This window comes from Panthera onca, chromosome F1 (genome assembly GCF_046562875.1).
Source record: "Panthera onca isolate mPanOnc1 chromosome F1, mPanOnc1 haplotype 2, whole genome shotgun sequence".
NCBI classification, from domain to species: Eukaryota; Metazoa; Chordata; class Mammalia; order Carnivora; family Felidae; genus Panthera; species Panthera onca.
Window position 1 is genome coordinate 35,285,366 of NC_138355.1, and position 26,811 is coordinate 35,312,176.

Genomic DNA, 26,811 nt, shown 5'->3' on the forward strand with positions numbered 1-26,811 from the left:
CACATTTTGGTGGAAACACTTGAATTGACATCAATACTTAAAAGAATTAAACTCTACCCAATGACCTTGAGATTCCTGTGGTCCCTCTTCAGCACTGAGTTCTGTGAGAAGAGACCTACTTACGGCCTTGACCACGCTCATTTACATAGTGTGATAGAGTTTTTCATTGCAATCAACAGAATCCACTCTAGCTAATTTAAGCACAAAAGGAATGTCTTAAAGGACATTAGGTCACAGAATACCTGGGTGGGCCAGCAGATCAGGTCAGGCTCAGAGATGACCGGGCAACCAGACTGCTCTGCAGATGCCAGCGGTGCTGTGGCTGTTACCACAGACGTGAGATCAGCCCCTGTCTAGGCTGATCTGGAAGCTGCACTTCTCTCCACCACCCTTACCAGAAACACTTCTGTGGGGTCTTTCTTGTGGTCTCTTCTAAATCAAAGTTACCACTCTGATACATCTGAGTGATGCCCTGGGATACATTCTGACCCGAGATACAAGGGAGATCCAGAAAGTGACTTTTGACTTGTGCTTTGAGGAGGTAGATTTCCTATGGCCAGAAATTCTCCAAAAGCGAGACTGTGTTCCAAAGATACTGAATAGCCAGAGTATAGAGAAAATGTCCATGACCCTCAGGAAGGAAATCTTAACACAACTCTTCACATACACTGACCTCCTGGTACTAGGCTGGTGCCTTACTAAGCTCCTGCCCCACAGCAAGTTGACCCCATTCCTCACAGCCTGCTTGCTTTAGTGTTGTGTCTAATGAACACCAGCTACACAGCATGTACCCTCACTGCAACACAACTGGGTCATAAATGTTGACCAGTATTTGGAACCAACCCCACGATTCCCAGGCTGCACTTCTTAATAAGCAATGTTTGAAGGCATAACATTCCCATGAGCACACTGGGATTTTGACAATCCTCAGAAACAAAGGATGGAGAAGTAACTCACTACATGGACTCCCAGCATCGTACCTATTCTCTGGTATCCCAGCAACTCCTTATTCCCACAGACTGCAGGGTACACCCAATTCCCAGCTCACCGAGGATACTGTCACACACTCTTCTCATTGGGCTAAAGCTGTGTGGATGCAAATGAATCTGCTCTAATTAATACGAAAGTGTACATCACTGCAAATGTTGGTATTATTAGCACTGGTGATGATATTCCTCACGAAGGATCCTCTACTCTAGTATATTAATTAACAGGCTGTACTATACATTTTCTATTGAAGCTTTCTTCTTCAGTAGGCCAATGCCATCGTCCAAGTGAGGACTTTCGACATGCTAGGATATACGTGCATATGTCCGTTTTGACTACAGCTACACTTTCCCAGCAAACTTCCTAGTCACTCATTTCCGAGTTACTGCTTAGAATCTTGGCCTGACTTTGACCTTCCAAATGGCATGGAAAGCCTTGCACAGCCTGGCCCAGGACAACTTCCCAGCCTCACTCCGTGCTCCAACCACAAGGACCTTCTTTCTTTTCTTTCTCGTGGAATACACCCTGCCCCTCCACCCCAGCTTTGGGTATGTTTTTCCCCCCACCCTTGACCCCAAGCATTGCCTCCTAGGGGAACCTTCCCCATGGCGGGCTCTCCCCCAGCCTGATCCCACCTACATCAGGTGCTTTGTGACACACACCTGTAGGACCATGTGTCTCTCCTTTTTGGCACTACTGGCTGCTGTACCTTTCCAGACATGCATATGGTCTTTGACAAACACTTCTCTGCTCCTAAACCCTAAGCTCCATGAGTGTAGGAACTATGTTCCTTTTGCTAACTACTGTGTTTCAAGTACTGAGTAGGGGAGAGTGGGTACCAAGACTGATAAATAAGTGAATGGATCCATACATTTAGAATGATTGATCTCATCCAGTTGGCACTTACTTATTTGCTTGGTTTAACCCAAAATTTTGAAGTATCTGACTGTCTTCCTAAGGCAACATTTCACAAAGGGGAAACTGAAGCAGTAATATTAAAAAACTTGCTGGTAAAGCCATATAACTAGTAAGTGCCAGAGCTGGCTTGGGTTTGGCCTACAGCCGTCTCCAACCCATGGGCACAACCATCCGTTGCCAGGTGCTCAAAGGAAAATGCAGAAGAAACCAAGCTCCCAGTTCTGGCCTTCAGGGGTGGCAAGTATGATGACAATGATGATGGAGACGACGACAACTAACAATTACCAAGTGTTCACTCCGCTGAACACCATTTAAGCACTTGATGTATATTATGCCATTTAATCCTCAAAAAAACAAAAACCCGTTAAGTAGGTATCACTATTAATACCCACTTACTGATGTGAAAAGTCAAGCACGGAGCTGCCTAGTTGCTCATGCAGTCAACAGTGATGCAACCAGCTCTCAAACCCAGGCCGCCTGAGCCCGGACCCCAAGCCACTGACTGTGGTCAGCAAGACAGAGCGCGCCCATGGGGGCATCTAGCTCTTCCAGGGAAGTCAGCAGGGCTTAGCAAAAGAGGTGTCCTCCAAACCAGCTGCCAAGAAGGCCTCTGCAGAAAGAGGGGACCGGCGTGCAAAGAAAGGAGAAAATGAACTAGCAAGTCTTGCTCAGGGAACAAAAAGAAATTTAAAGAGAATGCTCACGGGGCTGTGAGGTCTTAGAAAAAGCCCTTGAACAGATGCCTGAGGGAGGAGGGGGCTAATTAAAACTGATTTTTGTTTCTAAGCTATTTTGATTCAATGCCCTTGGGCCTGAGGGGACTGACTGGAAAGAAGAAAATAAAGGTGAGGTTCACAATAGAAGGCAAGTGAAAGATGAAGTGGGTTTCAGTTATGGTGTATGAGCATGTGCAGTTAATATCTATAGGAAGAACTAACAGAATTTAGGAACCAAAATGGATATGGGGCGTGAGGAAGTAGGACACTTCCAGAATATCCCCAGGGCTTCTACTCTGGTTGATGGGGGGGGTGGGGGGGAGAAGAGTAGGGTTGGGACATGAGGGGAGGTAAATAAGGAGTCCCATTTGAGGCAAGCTGAATGGCTAATAAGGAAGATGCTTATCATTCAACTGGGCGGGCAGAAATACAACAGAACACCCAGCATCTCTACAAGGGAAGTAGACAAATGGCATTATCATGTAGACCAGTGTTAGGCCAGAGAATGTTCTGTGATGACAGAAATGTTCTATCTCTGCTCTGCACTGTCCAATAAGGTAGCCAGTAGCTACACATGGCTATTAAGCACTTAAAATGTAGCTAGTGCCACTAAGGAACTGAACTTACAGTTGTGTTGACTTTCAATCATTTATATTTTATTTATAATCAATAATATAGCTAGTAGCTACTATATTGTAAATCTGGACAACACAAGTGGCCCTCAAGTATTAAACACACCAAAGCTGCTTATCAAAGACTGCTGAGATTGGAAGGGACCTTGGAGTTTATTGGGTATAATTCTCTCATTTCACAAATAAGGAAGCTGAGGTCCAAACAGGAGAAGACACTTGCATGAAGTCATTACAGCAAGAGAGCAGAAAGGCAGACTACTGTCGTGGTCCTCTGCATCTGATCCAGTGTCCTTGCCACTTCGCGGACTGCTTCTGTTCTGATGTAAAAATAGCTGCAGTTCTGACTCTGGCGTGTGGAACTGAAGCAGCTCATGGGCAAAACCGAGTAAAGATCACACACTCTCTCCGCTCCACTAGACATACCAAATTTCGTTGGGTAAGTAACCCCATCAGATATTTTCATTGCAAATTACAGAACCCACTCTGATTAGTTTTAATATGAAAGGGATTTATTAAAGAAGGATCAGCAATTTGCACCGTCTCTGAGAGAGGGTCTCAAAGCCAGGCTTGGAGGCTATGCGGTCAGGACAAATCACACTACCACTGCTGGAGTAGTGACGGGGACCCTACCGTGCCTGCCACTTGGCTCAGGGGAGAGGCTCCCAATCACCAGTGCTGGGTGAGAGGCCCCACACCCGGACCTCTGCCTCTCAAAGCTGGATGGCACTGCCGCCAGGCTCACCAGCATGCATTCCAGGTCCTACCTGCACGTACCTGTTCTCATCGGAGTCTAAAATAGAGGGAAGGGGGAATCTGAGACCCTTCCCACACTGCAGGAAAGCAAATTTCTGGCTTCCATCTGGCATGGAAGCCCCAGAGGGCAGAATGATCCCAGGAACTAGAAAAAGAATTCGAAAAAGAGGCAGCACCACCATCATTACTTAACAAATGTCCTGTCAAGTAAATAACCCATCTGCACTAGCTCAGACCGCATGGATCTCACAGCCTGTCTTGCTCAGCAGCATCCCTGACTCAGAGCTTTTTACACTTAAAATAATGTCTCTACATTGCAAATTTTCTCAATTAATTCACCAGTGGCTCTTCTTGATTTTTTTAAAAGATACATTTATTCCCTGGAACATCTGTATTGAAAGAAGCTATGTATGGTAGGAAGTGAATTCTGCATTTCAACTCTCAAGAACATGAAGGGTTTCTTTTAGTTTTCTTTTTTTTTAATCTGGGTTTTCTAATTAACAAACCTAATATAGCACAGCCGTGAAGATGAAGAATTCTAAAAACTTCTTCCTCAAAAGTGGTGGCAGCAAGACAGAAGCAAAGTAGATCTGAGAAATCTTCTAAGAGCTGAAAATTACCGTAATGTGGAGCATAATCATCAAGGCCATTCCAACCCCCAGATTCTACAAAGAAAGGAAAGGACCACAAGCCTCTCCGAGTGTTTCAGTCTGGAGAATAATAAGAAAAGCTGTCTTGGACTGTGACCATGATGGGTGAAGCCGGGGGAGGGGACGTGGTTTTTGACAAGAAAGGGGAGAAAACACCAATGCCTTATGTGAGGCCTTTCAGGAGCAAACCAGATGGGACTCTGCTCCAGGCAGCCCCAGGGGGGAGCCAGCGTTGTGGATGCAGGAGGCCTCCTGTCCTAACAGTGGCTGACATCCAAGAAGAGAGGCACTGGGAGAGGAGCGCTGAGGGCTGAGAACAGGCCTTTGGAGACCCTGCAGATAAAGTTCCAGGGAAAAACGAGAGGCTGGGCTTGTAGGGAGCTCCCAAGACAAGATGGTTACTTCTCACCAGGGGAAGGCTGCAAACCTCCATTCTGAGCGAACCTCCTGGAGCCAACCCCACTCTCTCCAGCTGCCCATGCTTCTAGAGAGGGCCTACTGCCACGTTCCACCATGGCTTCATTGCCTCCAAGTTAATGCCCATGTGCACAACCATACCTTTTACAATATACCAAGCAAACATAAGCAGAGGGAAATAGAAGGGTAGTTTGGGGCTATTGTTCCTCAGCAGAGCAGCTCTCACAGCAGCTGGTTGTCAGAGAACCTTCCCTGGGGAGCAAGGACAGGCCTGGGTCACCGAGCTCCAGCTTGGGGTGGAGCAGCATGGCAATGGCTGAGCTTCAAGAATCCCAATTTCACTAACTTGCCAGCTCAGCCTGTCGCAGTGAGTTTTGAAAAATATAAATCAAATCATGTTATTCCCCTACTTACAACCTTCCAGTGGGCTTTAAAAGGGAACCCAATCCTCTCCACAGTCTGGCAGTGGCCTCTGCCTCCAGACGTCTGTGGATTCCTTGCTCCACGACCCCGCAAGCCCCACAGCTTCCTTCCCTTCTATTCCTCACGGGCCTCCTCTTCATCCCAGGGCCTCGGCGCCTGCCCTGCTCCCTGCCTGGAACAGCCTAGCCCAGACCCTGCTCTGGCTGCCTCCTCCTCCTCACTCACATCTCTGCTCAGTCCCCAGGTGCCTCAGAGAAGCCTTTCCTATCTTTCCTGTGCGGTCACAAATGGCTCTCAGCCCGTGCCTTCCCATCGCCTCATGGGAGTCACTGTGCCCACTGACTTGTTTGCTTGTGTATTCTGTCTCCACCCACTGCAATGCAAGCCAACTGACGGCAGGACATTGTCCACCTATCACTGCCTTTCCCCCAGCTCCTGGAAGACTACTAGGACCACTTACTGGTTACAGAAATGGATTACATGAAAAGATAAGGAGATGGTTACCAATAAGTCCGTTACATTTTTAAGAGTTAAAATTTATTCATTCAAACATTAAAAAAAAAAAAAATTAATGGTGCCAGACGCTCAGGCAGCCCCCCTACCCTACACTCTGTGTCCTTGGGTTACTCAGACTGGGAACACTGGGTTTCAGCTCTGTCATGAAGGAAATGAACTTAATCTGTTGCTTTCCTTTTTGTTTTAATGGAAAAAGCATTACATTTTTAAAAAATGAGATATAATTGACATATAACATGTTAAAAACAAGACAACAGACCCAAAATGGAGTTGCTAATGCTAAGCCCCACATCGAGACTTAATCAAACGGAGACTTAACTGCAGTTTCCACTCTCCCAGAAATGGAATCTTAAACCAGTCAATCAGGAATCACTACATCAGCACAGGTTAGGTAATGTTACCCACAGACCGCAGTCATTCCCTTTAGCAAAGTAAGCAAAGTGACCCTGCAAAAACCAATCCAGTTTTTCACCTAGTTTTTGCTTTGTTCCCACTCTCTCCTGGCTATGCAAGTCTTTCATTATATACAGCTCCTCAGGGCTCCTTTCTCTCTGGCTAGATTGCTTACTGCCCTGTTTTGGTTCCTTTTTGCTCAAATAAACTCTTCAAACTTTACACACGCCTCAGTGTATCTTTTAACAAACATCCTATTAAATTTCAGGTACACAGCATACAAGGCCCAATATGTGTATGTTGCAAAGTGATCACCAGGGTAAGTCTAGTTAACAACCATCATCTCGTGTGGTTACGAATTTGTGTGTGTAATGAGAACTTTTAAGATCTACTTTCTTAGCAAGTTTCAGATTTGCAATTCAGTATTATCAGCTGTAATCACCACACTATGCATTACATTCTCCGGGACTTACTGATTTCACAACAAGAAGTTTGGACCTCTCAAAGGGCCCTCTGTACGTTAGACACTATGGGGTATTATTGGAAATGTATTCATGAACCAGACCCTGCTCTCAAAAAGCTCACTGTTGAGGAGGAATGTTTGAGATGCGCAAGCTATAGGCTCCAAACTTCCCTGAGCATACGGGTCACCTGGAGCGAGTGGTAATGATACTGATTTCCTGCCACCTTGCCCCATCTAAAATATTCTGGCAGAATCCCATGGTCTTGGAAGCTTGGGAGGTAGTGCTATCAAGGGAGAAAGAGGAAGGCTGCTTGGAGGAGGCAGCATTGAGATGGACTTGAGATGGGGCAGGATTTGGATGTGGAGGAGGGATGGGCAAATCAGGCATAGGAAACACATGAGCAAAGGAAAGAAGCCAGGAAATTTGGGAGGGACAAAAAGCCGCATTTGGTTCCATTTGGCCACTGCGCAAAGGGAAATAACGGTGGAAAGGCAGCATGAAGACCAACTGTGGTGGCCCAGGACATGAGGGTATAGTCTGGTTTTGACTGAAGGGAAGAGAAGTACCGACTGGTTCTGAGAAGGGAGTGACAGCATCAGGTAAGTAGGCAATTTACAGAGGAGCAACCGGTGGCTCATAAAGGGTTAACGAGCTACCTAACGTCACACTGGTGGAAGGAGAAAGGCCAGAACTCAAACCTGCTACTCTGATTCCAGAGGTAAGGGGGTGGGAGGAGAAGGACAGAACTGTCCCTTACTGAGTCCTCAGTGTTTCCAGGCACAGAGCTAAGTGATTAGCATGTATTATCCCACCTCACCACACCTGTAGGAGTAAGAAGCCTGAGTTTCAGACAAAAGTGCATCTCCTTTCTCCAGAAACAGGAAGGAAAGGGTGATGGGGAAGATGTGAAGGAGACAGACTCAACAGGATTGGGAAACTGAGCAAAGGAACGATGGCGGAAGCAGGGCAGCGCCATGGAAGAGGGGACAGTCTCGTGGAAGGGGGTAGGGACAGCCTGGTAAAGGGGGGGAAGCCCCATGGATGCAGGATAGCTTCTCTTCAGCACCCTGCCTGCATTTTCATTAACTGCCTCTGTCGGGCCTGCTTTGGACTGTGGCTTTCTTCACTTTTTATTTAAAACACTTTGTTACCGGAACACCACATAGATCGTTAGCTGCTGGTTTTCATAAACCACAAGCGGAATGAAAGAAAGGTTTAAAAAGAAGGCTGTGCTACTGCAGTCGCTTCAAAGAAGATGAGCTTGCAGCAGGCAGGGACAAAAGACACTTGGTGGCTCCCCCAGGTGCCACTTCTCCCTTCCAGTTGCCACAAAGAGAAAATCAGCAGGGCCTAATTAGGACTGCAAAGACGCAGAGTGTAGGCTCACCTCAGGTGGGAGCAGCTCTTAATCAGCACATTTGCTTTTCATGCCACTATTAAAATTTATTTCCTTGGACAAACGAAAGTTGACTTCCACGTTATATTTATAAAATTAAAACTCCAAAATCCTAGGGGCACCTGGGTGGCTCAGTCAGATCAATTCTCGATTTTGGCTCAGGTCATGATCCCAGGGACGTGTGATCAAGCCCAGCACCAGGATCTGCATGGAGCATGGAGCGTGCTTAAGATTCTCTCTCACTTCCTTTGCCCCTCTGCACACACTCTCTCTCCCTCTCTCTTTCAAAAAAATAAAAATAGGGGCACCTGGGTGGCTCAGTCGGTTGAGCATCCGACTTCGGCTCAGGTCGTGATCTCAGAGTCTGTGAGTTTGAGCCCCGCGTCGGTCTCTGTGCCGACAGCTCAGAGCCTGGAGCCTGTTTCAGATTCTGTGTCTTCCTGTCTCTCTGACCTTCCCCCGTTCATGCTCTGTCTCTCTCGGTCTCAAAAAAATAAATAAAGGTAAAAAAAAATAAAATAAAAATAAAAATACACAAAATAAATTAAAAAATAAATTTTTTTTAAGTTTATTTATTTTGAGAGAGAGAAAGCATGAGTCGGGGAGGGGCAGAGAGGGAGGGAGAGAATCCAAAGCAGGCTCCATGCTGCCAGCTATGGAGCCTGATATGGGGCTCAAACCCATGAACCACGAGATCATGACATGAGCCAAAACCAAGAGTCAGAGGCTTAACTGACTGAGCCACCCAGACACCCCTAAAAAATAAAAAAAATTAATTTAAAAACATCTAAAATCCTATGTAACAAATCAGGTATTTTGCCTCTGAATTATCTTATGTGTGTATTTAGAATATATACATAACAGGGGTGCCTGGGTGGCTCAGGTGGTTGAGCATCTGACTTCAGCTCAGGTCACGATCTCGCGGTCCGTGAGTTCGAGCCCAGCGTCAGGCTCTGGGCTGATGGCTCAGAGCCTGGAGCCTGTTTCCGACTCTGTGTCTCCCTCTCTCTCTGCCCCTCCCCCGTTCATGATCTGTCTCTCTCTGTCCCAAAAATAAATAAACGTTAAAAAGAAAAAAATTTTAAAAATAAATAAAAAAAAAAATAGAATATATACATAACAGTTTTATCTTTCTTTTATATTTATGTACAAAAATATCTACACACACATACAATAACTCAGAGACAAAATGCCTGCGTATATATGCATATATACGCATCTTGTGTGTGTGTGTATATATACACATATATACACATATATGTATACACATATACATATGTGTGTGTGTATATATATATATATATATATATATATATATACACACACACACACACATATATATATATCTTTAGTTGTTTCACGTATTCATTTTAGTGTTTCTAAACTCCTAGACTGAATACAGATGCTAATTATCTTCCTATTACCATCTGGTTCTTACTTCCAGGGCCAAATGCCTACCTTCCTCTCCTTAACCTCTGTTTCCAGAGCAGCTGAGAGCCTAAACAGGGATCAACTATCTTAAGGAAAGAGGGAGGCTTATCCCCAGCTCTCTTCCTTCTTCTCGGGAGGAGTCTTTAACCCAAATTAATTCTTCATTTGACTGCTTGCCTTCTTAAAGGCAGACTCTTTTGAACATTTCACACATCACAGAATCCAAGACATATTTCAAATGATGGTGAGCAGACTTCTTTGTCAACACCATGAATGCTACAATTAACTACAGCAAATGTGGTGGTAGACTTTGTGCTACTCAAAATAAAGGAGGTTAAAAAACTACCCTGTGATTCACGAAGCTCAAAACACCAACATTTTTTAGCCCAAACAACCCTTCTTTTCCGCGCTAGAGCTAGTTTTATGAATGGGTCGGGTATAGGGTGTCACCCAGGGAAAGCCAAAAGCAGCTTTGTGCCTTTCAGAATTCAGTGAGCCATTAATTCACACATTACTGCAATTCGCTGCCCTCTGGCAATTCAAAGACTCCAGACTGTGCTGGAATCTCGGGATCCCCCTCCAGAGGAACAAAAGGCACCACAAGAAGTGAACAGTTCTCCCATTCTACCTTCTCTCTCACCAGAGCAGAAGTCTTCAAAGGGGCATATACTGTTTCATACAAACATTAGCATCTCTGTAGGATTAAATCTACACTATATTGAACACCATTCTAAAAGCAGAATCTGTTTACTTACAGAAAGGAATTTCTCTTCTACTCTGGAGATCTCAAATAGCTTTAGGGCCACACCAGAGGCTCAGTGACGTTTTCTATTTGCTGAAGAAGTATCAGTGGCAGGAGCCCACACTCTGCGTTTCTGCTAGTCCTGACAGGACATCAAGACACTATCCTTAGGACAATAGTAGCGACTCTGATATACTCACACATGATCTTTAGAATAAAAATGGAAAATAGTGGTAAAGAAAACTCATTTTGCTATTTACAAAAAAAAAAATCCTTATTTGAAATGAATTATCTAGCTGAGTATAAATAATATAGAAAAGAAGATGAAAGTACAGCTAGTATTTTTTCTAATTTTTAAATGTATAAGAATAATGGCAATGCAAAAATTGTAAAAGGAAGACAGACAAATTTAATCTTCCAGACATCACAGAAGATGGATGGCTTCAGGTCTTCTTTTAAAAGTCAGGATGACATCCTGTATCACTTAAAACTATTCCCTAATGTGAGGAACCCAGAGAAGGGCAGGAGGGCAGGTACAAAGCAGTTACAGCGTGCGTTTGTGAGAAGGGTGCAGCTGCCTACAACTCTGGGTAAAATGGAAAAATGCCTGGGGACGCCTGGGTGGCTCAGTTAAGTGTCTGACTCTTGATTTGGGCTCAGGTGGTGATCTCACGTTTCCTGAGATGGAGCCTGAGCCAGGCATCGAGCTCTGTGCTAATGTGGAGTCTGCTTAGGATTCTCCCTCTCTCCTCCCCCCCCCCCCCCGCCCCGCCCCACTCTCTGCCCTCCCCTGCTCACAACTCCCACCTCTCTCTCAAATCAATAAACTTAAAAAAAGAGAGAAAAATGCTTCAGTCAGCAAGAATCCAACCCAACATCACTAATCATTTTTACTTTTTTTGCCAAAACTAAACTAAGCTAAACTTAAACACGCTACCCTGGTCTTTAAAATGAAACAGAGCTATTTTCTTCCATAATCTCTCTTCCCAGATTGGGCTTTTTTTTTTTTTCCTTTTTCTTTTGTAGAGTTACATTAAGAATCCCAACCAAGAGCCTTCTTCTGGCGCTATTCTTAAGTGAGTTGTGATTACTGTTTCCTGAAAGTCTTTCCTTTGATTTCTGTGAGATTTGGAAGGACTGAGGTCACTCGATTTTTCCCACAGTCGTCATAAAACACCAATACCAAAAATGCTCACATTTCATTAAACGTGACAGCTCCTTCCTGCCCCACAGCTCAGTGAAATACCCCAACAGCTTAAAGGGAAGCATGCCCCTCCTTGCAGTTGCCTGGGCTGGGATTACAGATAGGGCTCCTGGCTTTGTGGAAATTTATGTCATTCCAGAGAAGTCGACATTGCTTCCATCAACATAAAAGATGCAGCTGATTAATTTCAGGGAGGCTGCAGTTTCTCTTATGCCAAACACAAAGTGTTCAATACAGCCCGATGACCCAGAGTACATGTTAAGAGCTTGTTGTAGCCAATAAATGTAGTTAATTAAAAAAAAAATCGATGCCAATTTCTCCAACACCTCCTCTTTTACAAAGGGAATATATTTTCTTCTCTTAGCCAATACAGGGTGAGAAGGATTCAAGCAGCACTGCCTCACTCTTCCAACCCTCCAGTTCTCCACAGTGACTGAGTAACAGGAAAATGCCATTGCTCTGTGGGCCGCAAAGACACCACTCCCTGCCTTTGCTTCCCAGCTCCCAGGGCAATCACTCGCTGCTTCTCTCCACCCAACTGAAACCACTTTCTCTAAGTCTAAAGGACACTTAACACCTTCTGGTGACTAAATACAAGAGCCCCTCCAATTAAAAAGAAAAAAATCTCCACTCAAACCACCCTCTCCACCAGCTGCCTGGCCTTTCTTCCTTCTCCTTCACAGCTTAACTCCTTTTTTTTTTTCTTTTGAGACACACACACACACACACACACACACACACACACACACACAGAGGGAGCGTGAGCAGAGGAGGGGGCAGAGGGAGACTGAGAGGGGGAGAGAGACAGAATCTCAAACAGACTCCACTCTCAGCACAGAGCCCAACATGGGGCTGGATCCCATGACCCTGGGATCATGACCCAAGCAGAAGTCGAGTGAGATGCTCAAATGACCGAGCCACCCAGGCACCCCCACTGCTTAACTCCTTGAGACAGTTGCTGCTGCCACTCCATCACCCGCCCCTCACACAGTGCCCCAACCCGCTTCAACCTGACTTCAAGGCCATCATGCCAGTGAAACAGTTCTCACTAAGGCGCCCATGAGAAACAGTGCTCAGTCCCCTTCAGTCTTAACCTCCCAAGCCAGGAGCAGAAAGGATGCATTTCTAAAGGGAGCTACAAATAAAGGGGTGATACCCCCACCCCATCCTGGGATTCCTAAGAGATGGAGAACGGGTGGCTCCCAGCAACTACCTCCCCTCAACATCTCCACCCTCCAGCTCCCAAACTGGGAGGAGCATAAAGGAAGGAACTCAGAGTCTTCAAATTCTTGGCTACCTGGTGCAGAGTGTATCATGGCCATGGGGGAAGGGGGTGGAATGAGGAGACTTCATCACAGAGACTGGGCACTCCTGCAAGAAGGGGAGACTGACCCCCTCATTCCCCAAGTGGATACACAACAAACATGTTGATTTGCTCTGCCCTTACCAGAGCAAAGGAAAGGACAACTGCAGAGAGATGTCAGGGCAGAAAGAAGCCTTACCCCCTACTTCTGCTTGGTTCACAGAACACTAAGGTGACTAGTTAGAGCATCTCACCAGTACCACCCAAAAGGGCCAACCGCCAGGACAAAGGGATCCCAGCACCAGTTACATTAGAAACACTGAACTTCCCCCTTACCCTCCTCCCCACCCAACATAGGAAATGCGGTTGGATCCCAGAAGAAGGAAAGGCAGGAGGGGTCCCAGAGGCAGACCACCCCTCCCCCCACCTCAAGGCCCCTCACACCATAAGCCTGGCAAGTGATAAGCTCAGGGAAAGCTTTAACTCAAATGCCTGTTTTTCTCATAGTGGTATTCCCAGACATATCCAAGTATGTGGCCCATGACAGGATTAATAATTCTTTGTTGAATAAATGGCTGAACAGTTTCTTCTTAATCCTTGCCCTCCTTGTCCTTTCTGCCTCATTTTGTTCATTCACTCGAAGCACAAATGTCTGTTGAAGGCTGACTCTACAATCTAATCACAGAAAGGCGACTAAGACACGTTCCCTGCCCTCAAGAAAGTTAGTAGAGAAAATAAAGTACAAACTTGCATCCGCCACAAGGATCAGGTGCACAGTGGCGTGGTAGCAGGACAAAGTACCAAAGACACTAACTCAAAAATCCAACCCACTCCTGGAAGTGTACCCAGACGGCTTTTATCAGCGTACACATGGAATCCTCATGCCTGCCTTTTCGGTGAACTCTGGTCTTTCATCCCTCCTGCTGTAATGCATTTACCCTTTAATGCATCAAGGGTAGTAGTTAACACACTACCATCTATGTGTGATATCCTGGAAAATGCTAGGGAAATCTATATTCCTTGGGCCTAGGGGGGGCCAAAAAGATTTCAATGCACACCTTTGGATGAGGCCCTGGAGAAATGACGAGGTGTGGGTGGCCTTTCTTGGAACACCACTGTATGTGATGCAGCACGAAGGAAATGTTGTGGGTTTAGGATAAAGGCAATGCCAATGATGCACGTTTCCCTTCAGACAGCATCTTACCCACACAAAGACAGCCCTGCATGGTGGCGAGCTGAACCACTGTAACGCCTACCCAAAAAATCACATGGGATTTATAACTGTGTATTAGCAGACTCTTAGAATTAGCATTTACAGTCTCCTATTTGCAGAAAGCAAATCACTCTACATAATTTCTAGTTCCCTTGTAATCACTAGCTTACAGTCCTTTGGAAACCATTATTGCTTCTCACGTGCCTTTCTGACAAGCGTTTTTTATGACCATTTTTCACCGTTATTAGAATAATACATGCCCAATACAAAAAAAATCTAGAAAATACAGCAAAGTTGACAGCAGAAAAATATGCAAATTTTTACCAGCCCTGTTAATATTCTGGTATATTTCCATTTAACCTCTGTTTGATTTAATAGCTATTTGGAATTAATATGCCCCATAAGCCACTCTGGTAAAAATCACCAATAAACTTAGGATATAAACTGCCATCTGTAATCTCTTCCAATTATGAACGAGGTTGTATCTGCATGACTATAAAACAACCAGTAGATTCAACTTTAAAAGCTTAAATTCAATGGAGGGAAAATTGGTGAAGTGGGTTAAGGTATGAAGGCAAGCTGACTCTCTTCACTTCTCTATTTGTCTTCCCAGCAGCCCAGCACTTGGAACAAGTTTGCCCATGCTTTTGGGAAACTACCACTTTAGCTATAAACTGCTTTACATAGAAGTTCCTCTGACTGTTTAAAAAAAGGATAATTTTGCATGCAATTCTTGGAGGCCCAAAACACCGTAATGTTAGCAGTGTGTGGGTTTTTTTTTTTTTGACAAGTATACAATTGCCATTATTTAACAAGATATTTAAAAAGGATTGTATTTTCATCTCAGTCTTCCATAATAGACATGCTATGCAATGATATCTAGAATTAAAATGATGGGCTTACCTGATTAAGAAATCATGCAGTCCAACGTCAAAATACCTGTTCAAAGAAGACACAGACAAGTATATCAGTAAAAGAAATGCGCAGCAATGGCAGACTTGACCAAAAACATGTAAATTGCATTCAGAGCACGGTGAATAAATCAATCACTCTGTAACAGCGGTTCTCAAAGTATAGCCCCTGGAGTGGGGCCACTGCAGCAGCATTACCTGGGAACTTGCTGGACATGCAAATTCTCAGGCCCTACCTCAGGCATACTGATTCAGACACTCTGGGGATGGGGCTCAGCAATTAGATTTGACAAGCCCTCCAGGCAATTCTGATGCAGAACCACTGCTCTATGATAGCAAAAGTGTCTCAGCAAGTCTACGCTTTTTCTCTAGAAAAAAAAAAAAAAAAAGCCACAGGGTAGATTTTGTCACTTTGCCAATAGGTGAGTCCTTTTATCACACTAGTTGTCTTAGATGTTTACTTGCTCAAAAATAAATGAAATTATGTTTTACAAGTACAAAACCATGCTGGCCAAAGGTAAGAACAGGGGTGGGGAAGCGTCAACTCTGTCCTTCCATGCTCCTCCCAGCCGCAGTCCCCAGAGCATTTTTTTTTTTAATTTTTTAATGCTTGTTTATTTTTGAGAGACAGAGAGAGACGGAGTGTGAGCAGGGGAGAGGCAGAGAGAGAGAGGGATACCCAGAATCCTAAGCAGGCTCCAGGCTCTGAGCTGTCAGCACAGAACCCAACACGGGGATTGAATTCACAAGTTGCGAGGTCACGACCTGAGCCAAAGTCGGATGTTTAATGGATGGAGCCACCCAGGTGCCGCTGTCCCTGGAGCTTTTTACCAAAGAGCAGCCCTGTCCATAGCTGGGTCTGCCCTGGGAGGGAAGAGAGAAGAGCAGCTCCATGCACTTGCTGGTGAGCCTGCCCTTGTGCCTGGGCCTCTCACCAGGCACCTCCCACCAGTAAGTCCCGGGCAGTGGTGGACCCTTTCACATACAACTTCCCCTGACACCCCCAAATGGGCTGAGTCCATATGAATGGCACTGCCTTGGTTTCTCTACCACATTTGTTCCCCCTACACCTCTAACCACTTAACCAGTGTCCTTCTCTCACCTTTGGGTCTGGTTGTGAGTAAAAAGGCTCGGTGGCCGGAACCATGATGCTGCTGTCCACCACACATAACCACTACTCCTAACACCTAGAAGGTGGTCACTGTGTCCCACCCAACAGACTGGCCTCCCAGGTTAGTGGAGTAAAGCCTGCCGGAGTAAAGCCTGAGTTACTTCTGTCCCTACAGACAATGAGCAAGAGAAACAGAAATCCCCCCTAGAGTGGGGTCCGACTGCCCAGGCCCTGACTGTCCCTAGGTTCCAGCTCCACCCCTGCCCCGTTTCTGGAACATTCCAGCATGCCTGGAACCTCACCTCACCTCACCTGACATCTAGCGGATGCTTACTGACATTAAAGTAGGATGCCTTTGGGTACCTTTAAATGGCAAGCTTCCTTTGTGTACTGAAGCATCTGTTTACAGGTCAATGGACGGAGTAGGATAGAAGAGAGCAACAAAAGTTCACTGGATCATTTACCTGAAGTCATTACACGATTCAAGGAAGATACATAAGTCTTCTGAAAAGAGCTCTAAAGGGAGATGTCCCTGCAGGATTAGCTGATTTGCTTCAGTTGATACTACACTGACCTGAGATGCTAAGTTCTGCCTACAATCATATTTAATGCAAATTAAAAAAAAAAAAAAAACTGAAATGATCCCTCCTCTCAACCCAAACCAAGGCCATGTTCCTCGGCCACATAAGTAAATATTCATATGACAGACAGCAATTTTAAGATCTCCAGGACCTGCAATGTGGGAGATACAAGTTGTATAGATTAGAACACAGATCTCAGCTTCATTCACTCATCCAAAACCTATTCAGCCCTTTCAATTACATCAGCTACATAAAGGATCAGACTCTGTTGCAGGAATCATAGCATAAAATAGACACAGAGGGAATCAGAAAGAACCACAATATGGTGGTGAGGTAGGTGAAGGAAGATTCTGAGGGAGTAATGAACAACCTAATAATATTCACAGAAATGACTATGAAGTATTTAGAAGGTGGCAACTACTGTATGGTGCCCACATTACACAAGCCATTGCCGGTGAGGCCAGGGATTGGCATCTCCATTCATCAGTGCAGGGAACTAAAGCGGAGAGGCTAAATAACCTGCAGAGCTCACAGCTAGTAGAGGACAAATCTGGGAGTCAAAATGGGCCCTAAAAGCCATGAATTGCTTACTCTTCCCACTAAAAGCATAGGCTCTCACTGCCTCTCATTATTAATAATTGAAAATTATTCTTCATTCTAAGAACTGGTCCCTTTCCACCTCCTCGGATTTCTGGTTTTCCCACCATGGCTGCCCAGCCCCAGGCAAGCCCACCCCCTGCCTCCCTGGGCACAGCTGCCCCACAAGTGCCATCTATCTCCCTGAGTCTTAGAATCAAGTCAGGTTCTGGGAAGTTATATACCTTCTCTAGGCTGCAGCTTCTCCGTGGGAAAATGGATAGCCCTTATTCATGGAGGGTTATGAGAATTAGGTGATAAGCAAAAATACAGTGCTTAGCACAGTGCTTGGTATACTGTGAGTACTCAATAAATAGTAATCTCCTTCCCTCCAATTTTTAAGAGAAGTTGTGGTTTATATATACAATGGAATACTACTTGGCAATGAGAAAGAATGAAATATGGCCCTCTGTAGCAACGTGGATGGAACTGGAAAGTGTTATGCTAAGTGAAATAAGTCATACAGAGAAAGACAGATACCATATGTTTTCACTATTATGTGGATCCTGAGAAACTTAACAGAAGACCATAGGGGAGGGGAAGGAAAAAAAAAAAGTTACAGAGAGGGAAGGAGGCAAACCATGAAAGACTCTTAAAAACTGAGAATAAACTGAGGGTTGATGGGGGGTGGGAGGGAGGGGAAAGTGGGTGATGGGCATTGAGGAGGGTACCTGTTGGGATAGCACTGGGTGTTGTATGGAAACCAATTTGACAATAAATTTCATATTAAAAAAATAAAAAAGAAGAAAGAAAGAAAGAGAGAGAGAGAGAGAGAGAGAGAGAGAGACAGAGACAGTTGTTTTAATGGAAGCCCAATAGTAGGAGAAGGAAGCCACATCGAAAGGACATAACATCTCACTATGCAGCCCAGAAAGACAGGTGAGGTGATCCAGGGCACAGGGAGGGCCTGAACAGTAGGGTAGAGGGTAGTACAGCTGGAGAGCTGAGGGACAGGGACAGAACTCAGGAAACAGGCAAGGGAGCAGGAAGACCAATTATTCTATGGAGGCCTCATAGGGAGCCTTGAAGTTGGATGTGAGAGCCGGCGAGGAGTGCAGGGGAGCAGGGTCTTGCCGCCAGGCAGGGAAGGCATCATCCTATCCTGCCTGCCCTGGCCGGCATCTCACTAAGAAGTGCCAGCACACACTGGTGCATGCCCAGCTTCACCTGCCACCACGGTATCCTCTAAAATCTAGGGCCTAAATGTACAGAAGTCAGTGATTGTGACGCGTGGTGTTTCAGAACATTTCTTCTTGTGCATGTGTGGCTGGTCACGGATGGAATTTGGGGCTGGGACAAGTGGGTGTCTTTAAGCATCCTGTGATAGGCAGGCTTGGGAGGAGCTGACAGTCACTTGGAAACAAATGGAATGAAGAAGGTCAATGGGGATTGGCAACATAAAATGTACCAGGAAAAATGTAAGGGGAAGTAAACAGAATTTCCTCACAGGTATTCATGTCTTACTCTTACGCTACATCAATTCATCTGTGTTGATATTCATTCATTCATTCATTCAACCAACAGATATTTTGTCAGAGCCTTCTGTGTGCCTGGCGCTGCTCCAGCCCTGAGGACATGGGCCAGAGTAACACAACAAGGGCCCCACCACGCACGGCACCCACGTCTTAGGTGGAAGGGGTGAATGGTAAGAAAGCCCTCCATAAAGAAGAGAACACCAGAGGCAGAGAACTCACACAGGTGACAGGACAGAGGGGTGGACCACACAGCTGCTCAGGGAAGTCCTCTCTGGCCAGGTGACATCTGGGTTGAGATCTGTATGGTCAGAAAGGGCGAGCAATGCCAAGACCGGAGGAAGAGTGTTCCAGGCAGCAGGACATGCAGGAAAAGCCCCAAGGTGGGAAGGAATGCGGCAGGTTGGAGGAAAGGAAGAAGCCAGCATGACTGGGACAAGCTGAAGTGGGGGAGGGGGGCAGGGAGCAGATCTGAAAAGGCTGTACCTAAGGGTTAGGGCTTCATTTCAACATCCATGGGAAGCAGAGAGGGTCTTTACCAGGGGAATGCTATTTTTTTCATTTGTTTAAATTTCATTCATTTAGGGGTGTGCTTTGATTTATCTGTGTATGAAAAGAATACTCTGGGTGTCCTGAAGAGAAAGGATGGGGACAGAAGCAGGGCAGGGAGCCGCGGCAGTCTAGGTGACAGGTGACAGGGACTCACCCCAGATGCAAACACTGGAAACAGAGCGGAGACACAGGGATGGATTCAGACATGATTCTGTGGACAAAAACTTGCTCTTTGAAGGAGGGACAGAGGGGAAAAAGTAATCTGCAAAACAACAGAGGGCCTCACAGCCCGCAGTTCCACACCAAGCAACTGGTGGCTCAGCCAGGCCGTGGCTGCTTCTGGAAGCTCCACAGGAATGCTTGGTGGCCCGCATCCAGACCAATGGAACGACAATGTTCTGTGACTGGTTTAATTTGGAGAATGGCTCCCCTGCTGGAAGAACTGTAAATTATGGCAATGGTTTGGGATCTTTTTAATGAATTTATTGTGGTAGAATACACACAACATAAAACTTCCATTTTAACCATTTCTTAAGTGTACAACTCAGTGGCATTAAGTACACTCACGCTGTTGCGCAAACAACACCACAGCCCACATCCAGAACTTTTTCAACCTTCCACTCCTCTTTACCACGGTAAGGCTGATTTGGGGTCTTTCCAAAGGGTTCAGGGGTGCCCCCTCACATGGGGTCTTTAATTTCAAAACACAAGCCAACCAATGAAGTCTAGAGATCTCTTCTCACTTAGTTTTCCTGTATAGATGTAAAAGATGCCTTCAGGAACTAGAATAATAAAGGAAATATGCTTTTCTTTTTTTATTTTAGAATTGTATGCCAGGCACTGGGCTAGGCCCTCAGTGTATCCCCTCTTCCAGTCCTCACCACCTGCCAAAATAGATCCTTATTTTATAAAGCCTCATGTCCTTATCCCCTATCACATAGCTGGTAAATGGCCAAGTCAGGATCAAGCTGAGTAACAAACGTCAAAGTCAGCACTTTTTCCCTTTCTGTGCTCAGCCGCTGACTCATTTAACAAATATTTACCGTGTGCCGGGTGGTGAGAATTCAGTAATGCACAGCACAGAGCCCCTACCTCAAGGAAAGTTGAGCCTAGTAAAGAGATGGCGGAGTCAACAAGAATTTCAATACAGTGTGATGGGTAACAATGTTCTACCCCACCCCCCACAATGGATTGCAAATTCCATGAGGGCAAGAACAGAGCTGGCCACTGAGCAGATTCTCAATAAGTACCTGCTGAGTGAACCAACCTGTGAATGATGTGCTGTAATAAGGCACCGGTTCCTCCGTCTGCTTTGGCACTGAGCACAGGACATTGCCGATAGAGACGCTCAAAGTAGTTACTTAATACGTCAATGACTATGCATAAATATATAAAATACATACCCACAGATGGAAATGAGGCTTCTCTTCTGAAACGAGATATCTATCAAAGTGTAGCACAATACATCTTATCACCTTCTAAGAAAAAGATCTCTTCATAGCTACCAGCCCACGGTAAGGCAGGATTTCCTTAAGAGACATGAGAAACAGTAACCTTGCACATATTACCCTTGATTCCTTCCAGAAATCAAAATTATGAAGTCTTTTATGTGTGGATGTGATATGGAAGTTTTTGTTGTCTGAACATCAACTGGTAGCAGCAGCGGGAGGCAGCTTTCAGCTTGCTGCATAAAAAGAAAGTTTCAAATAAGCTGCAATGTTTTAATACAGCTGTGAACTTCCCATCACAGGGTGAGCTCAAGCATGGGTTGTAAGGGTATTCAGAGGAGACTGAACCATCGCACAGAAAGCTGGGATGAATGGATGACCTTGAAGGGTCTGCCTAGCCTCAGGCTTCCGAGTCCCTGTTTAGTCACTTTCAGGAAGCATCTCCAAGTCGGAACACTCCCTTCCACAGCAGCAGCTCGTCTGATGACCATCAGCACGGTTGCAAACTGTGCCTGGGCTAATGCTCCCGCAGCAGCCCTGATGGCTTATTTATTACCATTTTGATTGCTGTCCTTGGTAGAGCCCCACAGGGCACTAGAATTAAGCTCACGGCGCCTGACACAGGAGTGCTGCAGGAGTGTTTACCCCCAGAGCAACCCCCGTGCTGGCAGAAGATGGTCAGCCCCACAGAGCATCTCCTTGGCAGAACTTGGAGTAGAACCCACAGGTGGTTCCAGGACTTGCTCTGCTCTGCCAGGCTGCCTGCCTTCCGGGCTTCAGGTCCTCAGGACCACAGCTGGTATGGTTCCTTAGCAAGCCACACGCAGGGCAGTGTTTGGATGAAGCATCACTTTCAGATCTCAGCTCTTGTTCTACTTCTTCAACCCACAGACCTCACAGCTTCTCATCTCCAGACGTGTTCATCCCACTAGTTGGCGGCCAGAGTTTAGCTCTCTCACATTCCTGCCTAGAAGTGTGAAACTGACTTGGTTGGAAGTAAAAACCAAATCAAATCACTAGGAAAATAAAGTTTATACCCAGACTCAAGGAGTCCTGACCAGTTCTGGCCGGGCTACCTAACTTAAATTCAAAGAACGGAAAAGACCTTAAAGTCTACCTAAGCTGACCTCCTCACTTGCCAGAGTGGGAAACAGGATAAAAAAGATGAGGTAATCCTCACACAGTTCCACAACCAGCAGCAGAGCCGAGACTAACAGTCCCCGAGACCCTACTTCATCATTCAACATGTCACAACACAGCCCTCCTCCCAGTCTCAACTGGCATCTTTATTTTCAGGGGACGTCCCAGACAGTACTGGCAACACGCCTCCTGATGACAGCACATAATAACGGGCACCATGTCATACCACGTCCATCCCAGCTGTGAAAGTCATGCGAATACAAAGCCTGCAGGATGCCTCTGCAGGAGCCCTCACTCTCTCACGTTCCTTCCACCATCTGGTCCTGTCTGGACCTAACCTGCATATCAATTTGAGATTCAGAGCCTGCTGAAAGTCAACAATAAATAATGATGCTGGGTGTTATCTATAATAATCAAATTATGGGAACAGCCCAAGTGTCCACCGTTTGATGAATAGAAAAGGAAGATGTGGTGTGTGGACATATGCATGCATGTACGCATACTATGGAATATTACTAAGCCATAAAAAATAATCAAGTCTTGCCTTTTGCAATGACATGGATATAGCTAGAGTGTCTTATGGTAAGTGAAATAAATCAGGGAAAATAAATACCATATGATCTCATTCATATGTGGAATTTAAAAAGCCAAACCAATAAGCAAATGAGGAGGGGGAGGGAGGGAGGCAAACCAAGAAACAGACTCTTAACCATAGAGAACAAACCAGAGAGGAGGGGGGCAGTGAAATAGGTGATGGGGATTAAGGAGGCACTTACTGTGATGAGCACTGGGGGATGTAAGGAACTGTTCAATGTCTATATTGTACGCCTGAAACTACTATTACACTGCATGTTGACTAACAGGAATTTGAATAAAAGCTTTTTTAAAAAAGCGATGCTGGGGAGCAGGAAAAGGGAAAGTGAACTTAGGTCAGAAAGACCCCATTTGGTGAAATACCAAAGTCTGACAGGAAAGTAGAAAGTGAGAACTGTAGCCCATGAGGACAAATTCTAAAAAGCAAACATAGTACAAAATGGTGTCGGGTTTCACAGGACATGCTCTTCGCTCCACCAGACAAGTGTGTCTGCCATCAGATCATTTATTAGCCAGAAAATTCTGGGAAAGTAGCCCGAAAGCCAGGTCATCTGGGCATTTCAGAGTACTGGAGAAAGAAAAGGAGAGAAGGTGCCAGTTTCAGGTATAAAGGGCTCAAGAGTGAAGAGCTTTACAGGAGAAACCACATCTCCCAATACGTGGAATTTAGGTCTGTGCTCCAGCTATCTCATTTAATAGTACTTGACCATGGACCAAAAAAAAAAAAAAAAAATCACTGCTCCACATCACAGTTGTTTTAACTGTGGCACAGAGAAAATAATACCTATGGCACAAAAAAAGGAACAAACGTAGTGGGTACAAGTGGTTCATAATAAACCTTCCACAAATGCTCAAGATTATTTTCTTTCCTCCTCAGACTTTATAAAGTCCCTAAAGACTCTTTCCTAAACCGCATCAATGCTCTCTGCATTCATTCATCCAGCAAACATTTATCAAGCACCTTCTAGATGTCAGACACTGCAAGAGATGTCTAGGATGCAACAGCTAAGTCCCCACCCTTGTGTATATTCCAGAAACAACTCCCGTATCTGATGGGTGATTTGAAAACGCTTTCTCTCAGTCTGTGGCTTGTCTTCTTATTTTCTTAAAAGTATCTTTCGAAGCACAAAAGTTTTGAATTTTTAAAGATCCACGTTGTCATTTTTTTTTTTTCTATCGTGGACCATGTATTTGGTATCATTACGTAAGACAGCTTTGCCTAATCCATGGTCCTGAAGATTTTTCTCCTATGTTTTCTCCTAAAAGTTTTAAGTGTAGCTCTTACATTTCAGTCTTTAATCTATTTTAAGTTAATTTTTGTGCCCACCATGAGGTAAGAGTCTAAGTTTATCTACCTTTCCGTGTCTTCATGTAAAAATGTCTCCTGGACATCCCTGTCAACATGGAGGTCACTGGCAGCTTTGACAATTGTGTAGTCTCATTGAGTGGTGGAATGGAAGCCAGACCAGAGCCAAGAGCAGAGTGAATAAAAGGAGAGGAAGCAGAGACAGTGGCACATAAATAGCTCATGCAATGACTTTGGTTCTGAAGAGGAGAGGGAAGGGTAATAGCCACAAAGGGATAAGACAAAACGAGGTTGTGTTTTGTTTATCTGGAGAGAAATCTTCCACTGAGATAGGTGATGGGTGCAGATGGCAGAAGACTTCATGGAGGCAAGAATTTTAACAGAATAGGAAGCAGAGCTATCGTGAGAGAAAAATGGATAATGCTTAGACTCCTCCCACTGGAAGCCAACTGGCAGTGACTCCCACAGAACATCACTCAGGTTGGAACATAAAGTGTTACTGAGATGCAGGGGAGCTGATTCCAGAGCCGCAGGAGATGGTAACAGATGTGCTCTTCTTTCTTCTGGATGGCACTTGCAACAGTGATGCCCCTAAGGGACAACCGTAACAGCAACACAGAAGGAGAAAACTCCGTATCTCTGATGGCACTACTGATAGGGTCCTGCTGATCCTGCCCCGCCCCCTGCTGCCTCTGACAACACAGCTACTCAGTTATCTCCAAATAGAGAGTAATAACTGACTTGTGCCTTTCATTCCCCCCTCAGGAAAGACTGTATAGAGACATGGGCCTCAGCTCCAATTTATAAAGTAAACTGGGCCCAAGATACCCAGTGCTTCAGGAACCACAACCAAGTAGGTCAGGCATCAAAAAGTTGGGGATTAGGAACTGGGCAATTAAACAAGTCAACGCTTACCCAAAATAATGCCACCAGGTCACAAAAATGTAACACAAAGCAAATGCTTCCACAATCTTAAAGGTTGATAATTTCTTCTCTGTACAGATATGTTTCCAGTCAGTCATGTTATTAAAATTTCATTCCAATGCTCAGCTTTGCTCTTGTGAGTACACGTTACAATGAAGATCCTTCATGATACAGAGTTTGATGAAGCTGCCCACTACAGCTGGGAAAACTGCCATCACATGATCATATCAAGGACCTAGTTTTGTCTCTTGGAGGAGTCGAACATTTGGTTCTTCCATTGTCACTAATCCAAGGCCAACTAGTTTGAAAAGACAGAAACAAGATTCAAGTGTGTTTTTAACAGGGATGAGGTACACAGGTTTCTCCTCCTTTTTTACAGGGAAACAAAAAATTCTTTAATGGAATTCAAAAATAATGGTCATTATATCTAAAAGTGATACTTAACAGGGCGCCTGGGTGGCTCAGTCGGTTGGGTGTCTGACTTTGGCTCAGGTCACGATCTTGCGGTTTGTGAGTTTGAGCCCCGCGTTGGGCTCTGTGCTGACAGCTCAGAGCCTGGAGCCTGCTTCCAATTCTGTGTCTCCTTCTGTCTCCCTCTCTCTCTGCCCCTCTCCTGCTCGTGCTATGTCTCTCTCTCTCAAAAATAAACATTAAAATAAAAATTTTTAACCGATACTTAATAATACATTTTAAAATAAATTCAGTATTAGCATCATTCTCACTAAACTATAGCCTTTCCCTCCTCAGTTTTATTTTCACATCCATTATATATCGGAGCCTTGATAAGAATGCCCTTTTGTATTAGCTTCTACTTGACTGTCTAGGATATAATCAGACTCCAGAGTTTAAAACACCACGTCTCCAAACGTCTGCAGCCTCTCCTACACTAATTGCTAGCAAAACTTCTTAGTCTCTCCTTGGGCATCTCTTTCACCTAAATGACACTAGCTAATCAAAATGAATATGACTATCTTTCCTTCAAGCTCTCTTTACTGAAATCCAGAAGAACAAAATAAAGGAGGTCACAGAGCAACAATCTGTCAATGGAAGAATAACCCCTATCACAATGCAGGAGCACAATGCAGGAGCAGAGACCACAGGGACACAGATGGGGATGGAGTTCTGTGGGGCTGTGTCACCATACAAGGCTCAAGGCTTGAAGCAGCAGGACACAAACGCTCTCACCAGGACTGAACAGGACATAATGCATAAGTCTGATCAGCACAGCAGAGCCAGCAAAGTCAAGTCAAGAGACTGCAAGGCAGAGAGCTTACACACACACACACAAAAACTCGTGGCTTCTCATAAACCACCACGGAAACACTTGCTTTTGTTTTTCATAGTTATAATACAAAAGCCAGATCAAGAGGCCAACCCTGGAGCAACCTCGCCAGAGGATCCTTGTTCAGACAGCATTCTGGACAGGGAAGAAGACATATTTTCTGCAGCGGACTGACAGTGCAGCTTGGTCTACCAGGAATCTAGCCTGCAGGGATGTGTACAGGTTGGGACCTAAAGGGATCTTCAAAGTTCTGAAGTTCAGTAGTCCTTAAACCGCTCACTCAGGCTCTTGTCAGTGGTTAGCACCTGTGTCATAAAAATTAAACCCCTCTCCCTTTGGATGTTACCAAAAATGAGACGGCCTTCAAAGGCAAAAGAGATCTTATTTCAAAAACACAGGAATTACATCGTAAATAATCTCCGACATTTTAAAGTTGACAAATTTTAAGAAAAATCAAAATAAATTACCTTTAATAGGAACACTGATGCTACTACAAATACTACACCTCGTTCTTCTGAACATAAACCCGTTCAAGAGAATAAAGAATTTAATTTCTTCCTCTCCTCAACAAAGATGTATCATATTTACCATGGGCCACACATTCTGTCAGGTGCTGCCTACAGTTTCTGCTTTGCATGAGCTTCCAGCTCAGGGAGACAACTGATACATGAATTTAAAACCTACAGGAAGCACAGC

At 45.0% G+C, this 26,811-nt stretch overlaps 1 protein-coding gene and 1 long non-coding RNA gene across 6 annotated transcripts in view; one reads left to right on the forward strand and one right to left on the reverse strand.

The window, feature by feature from the left end:
* Window positions 1-26,811, reverse strand: part of HHAT (hedgehog acyltransferase) — a 325,652-nt gene that overhangs the window by 134,536 nt on the left and 164,305 nt on the right. For all 5 annotated transcript variants that reach the window (XM_078441116.2, XM_081791895.1, XM_078441115.2 and 2 more), the window contains one exon: window positions 15,062-15,097. In XM_078441116.2, the coding sequence (XP_078297242.1) occupies window positions 15,062-15,097 (36 nt within the window). The remainder of the gene's footprint in view (window positions 1-15,061; window positions 15,098-26,811) is intronic.
* LOC132686254 (uncharacterized) lies at window positions 18,653-22,401 on the forward strand. The gene is made up of 3 exons (XR_009613536.2): window positions 18,653-18,846; window positions 18,922-19,042; window positions 22,166-22,401. It is a non-coding gene; the product is annotated as an uncharacterized LOC132686254 (long non-coding RNA).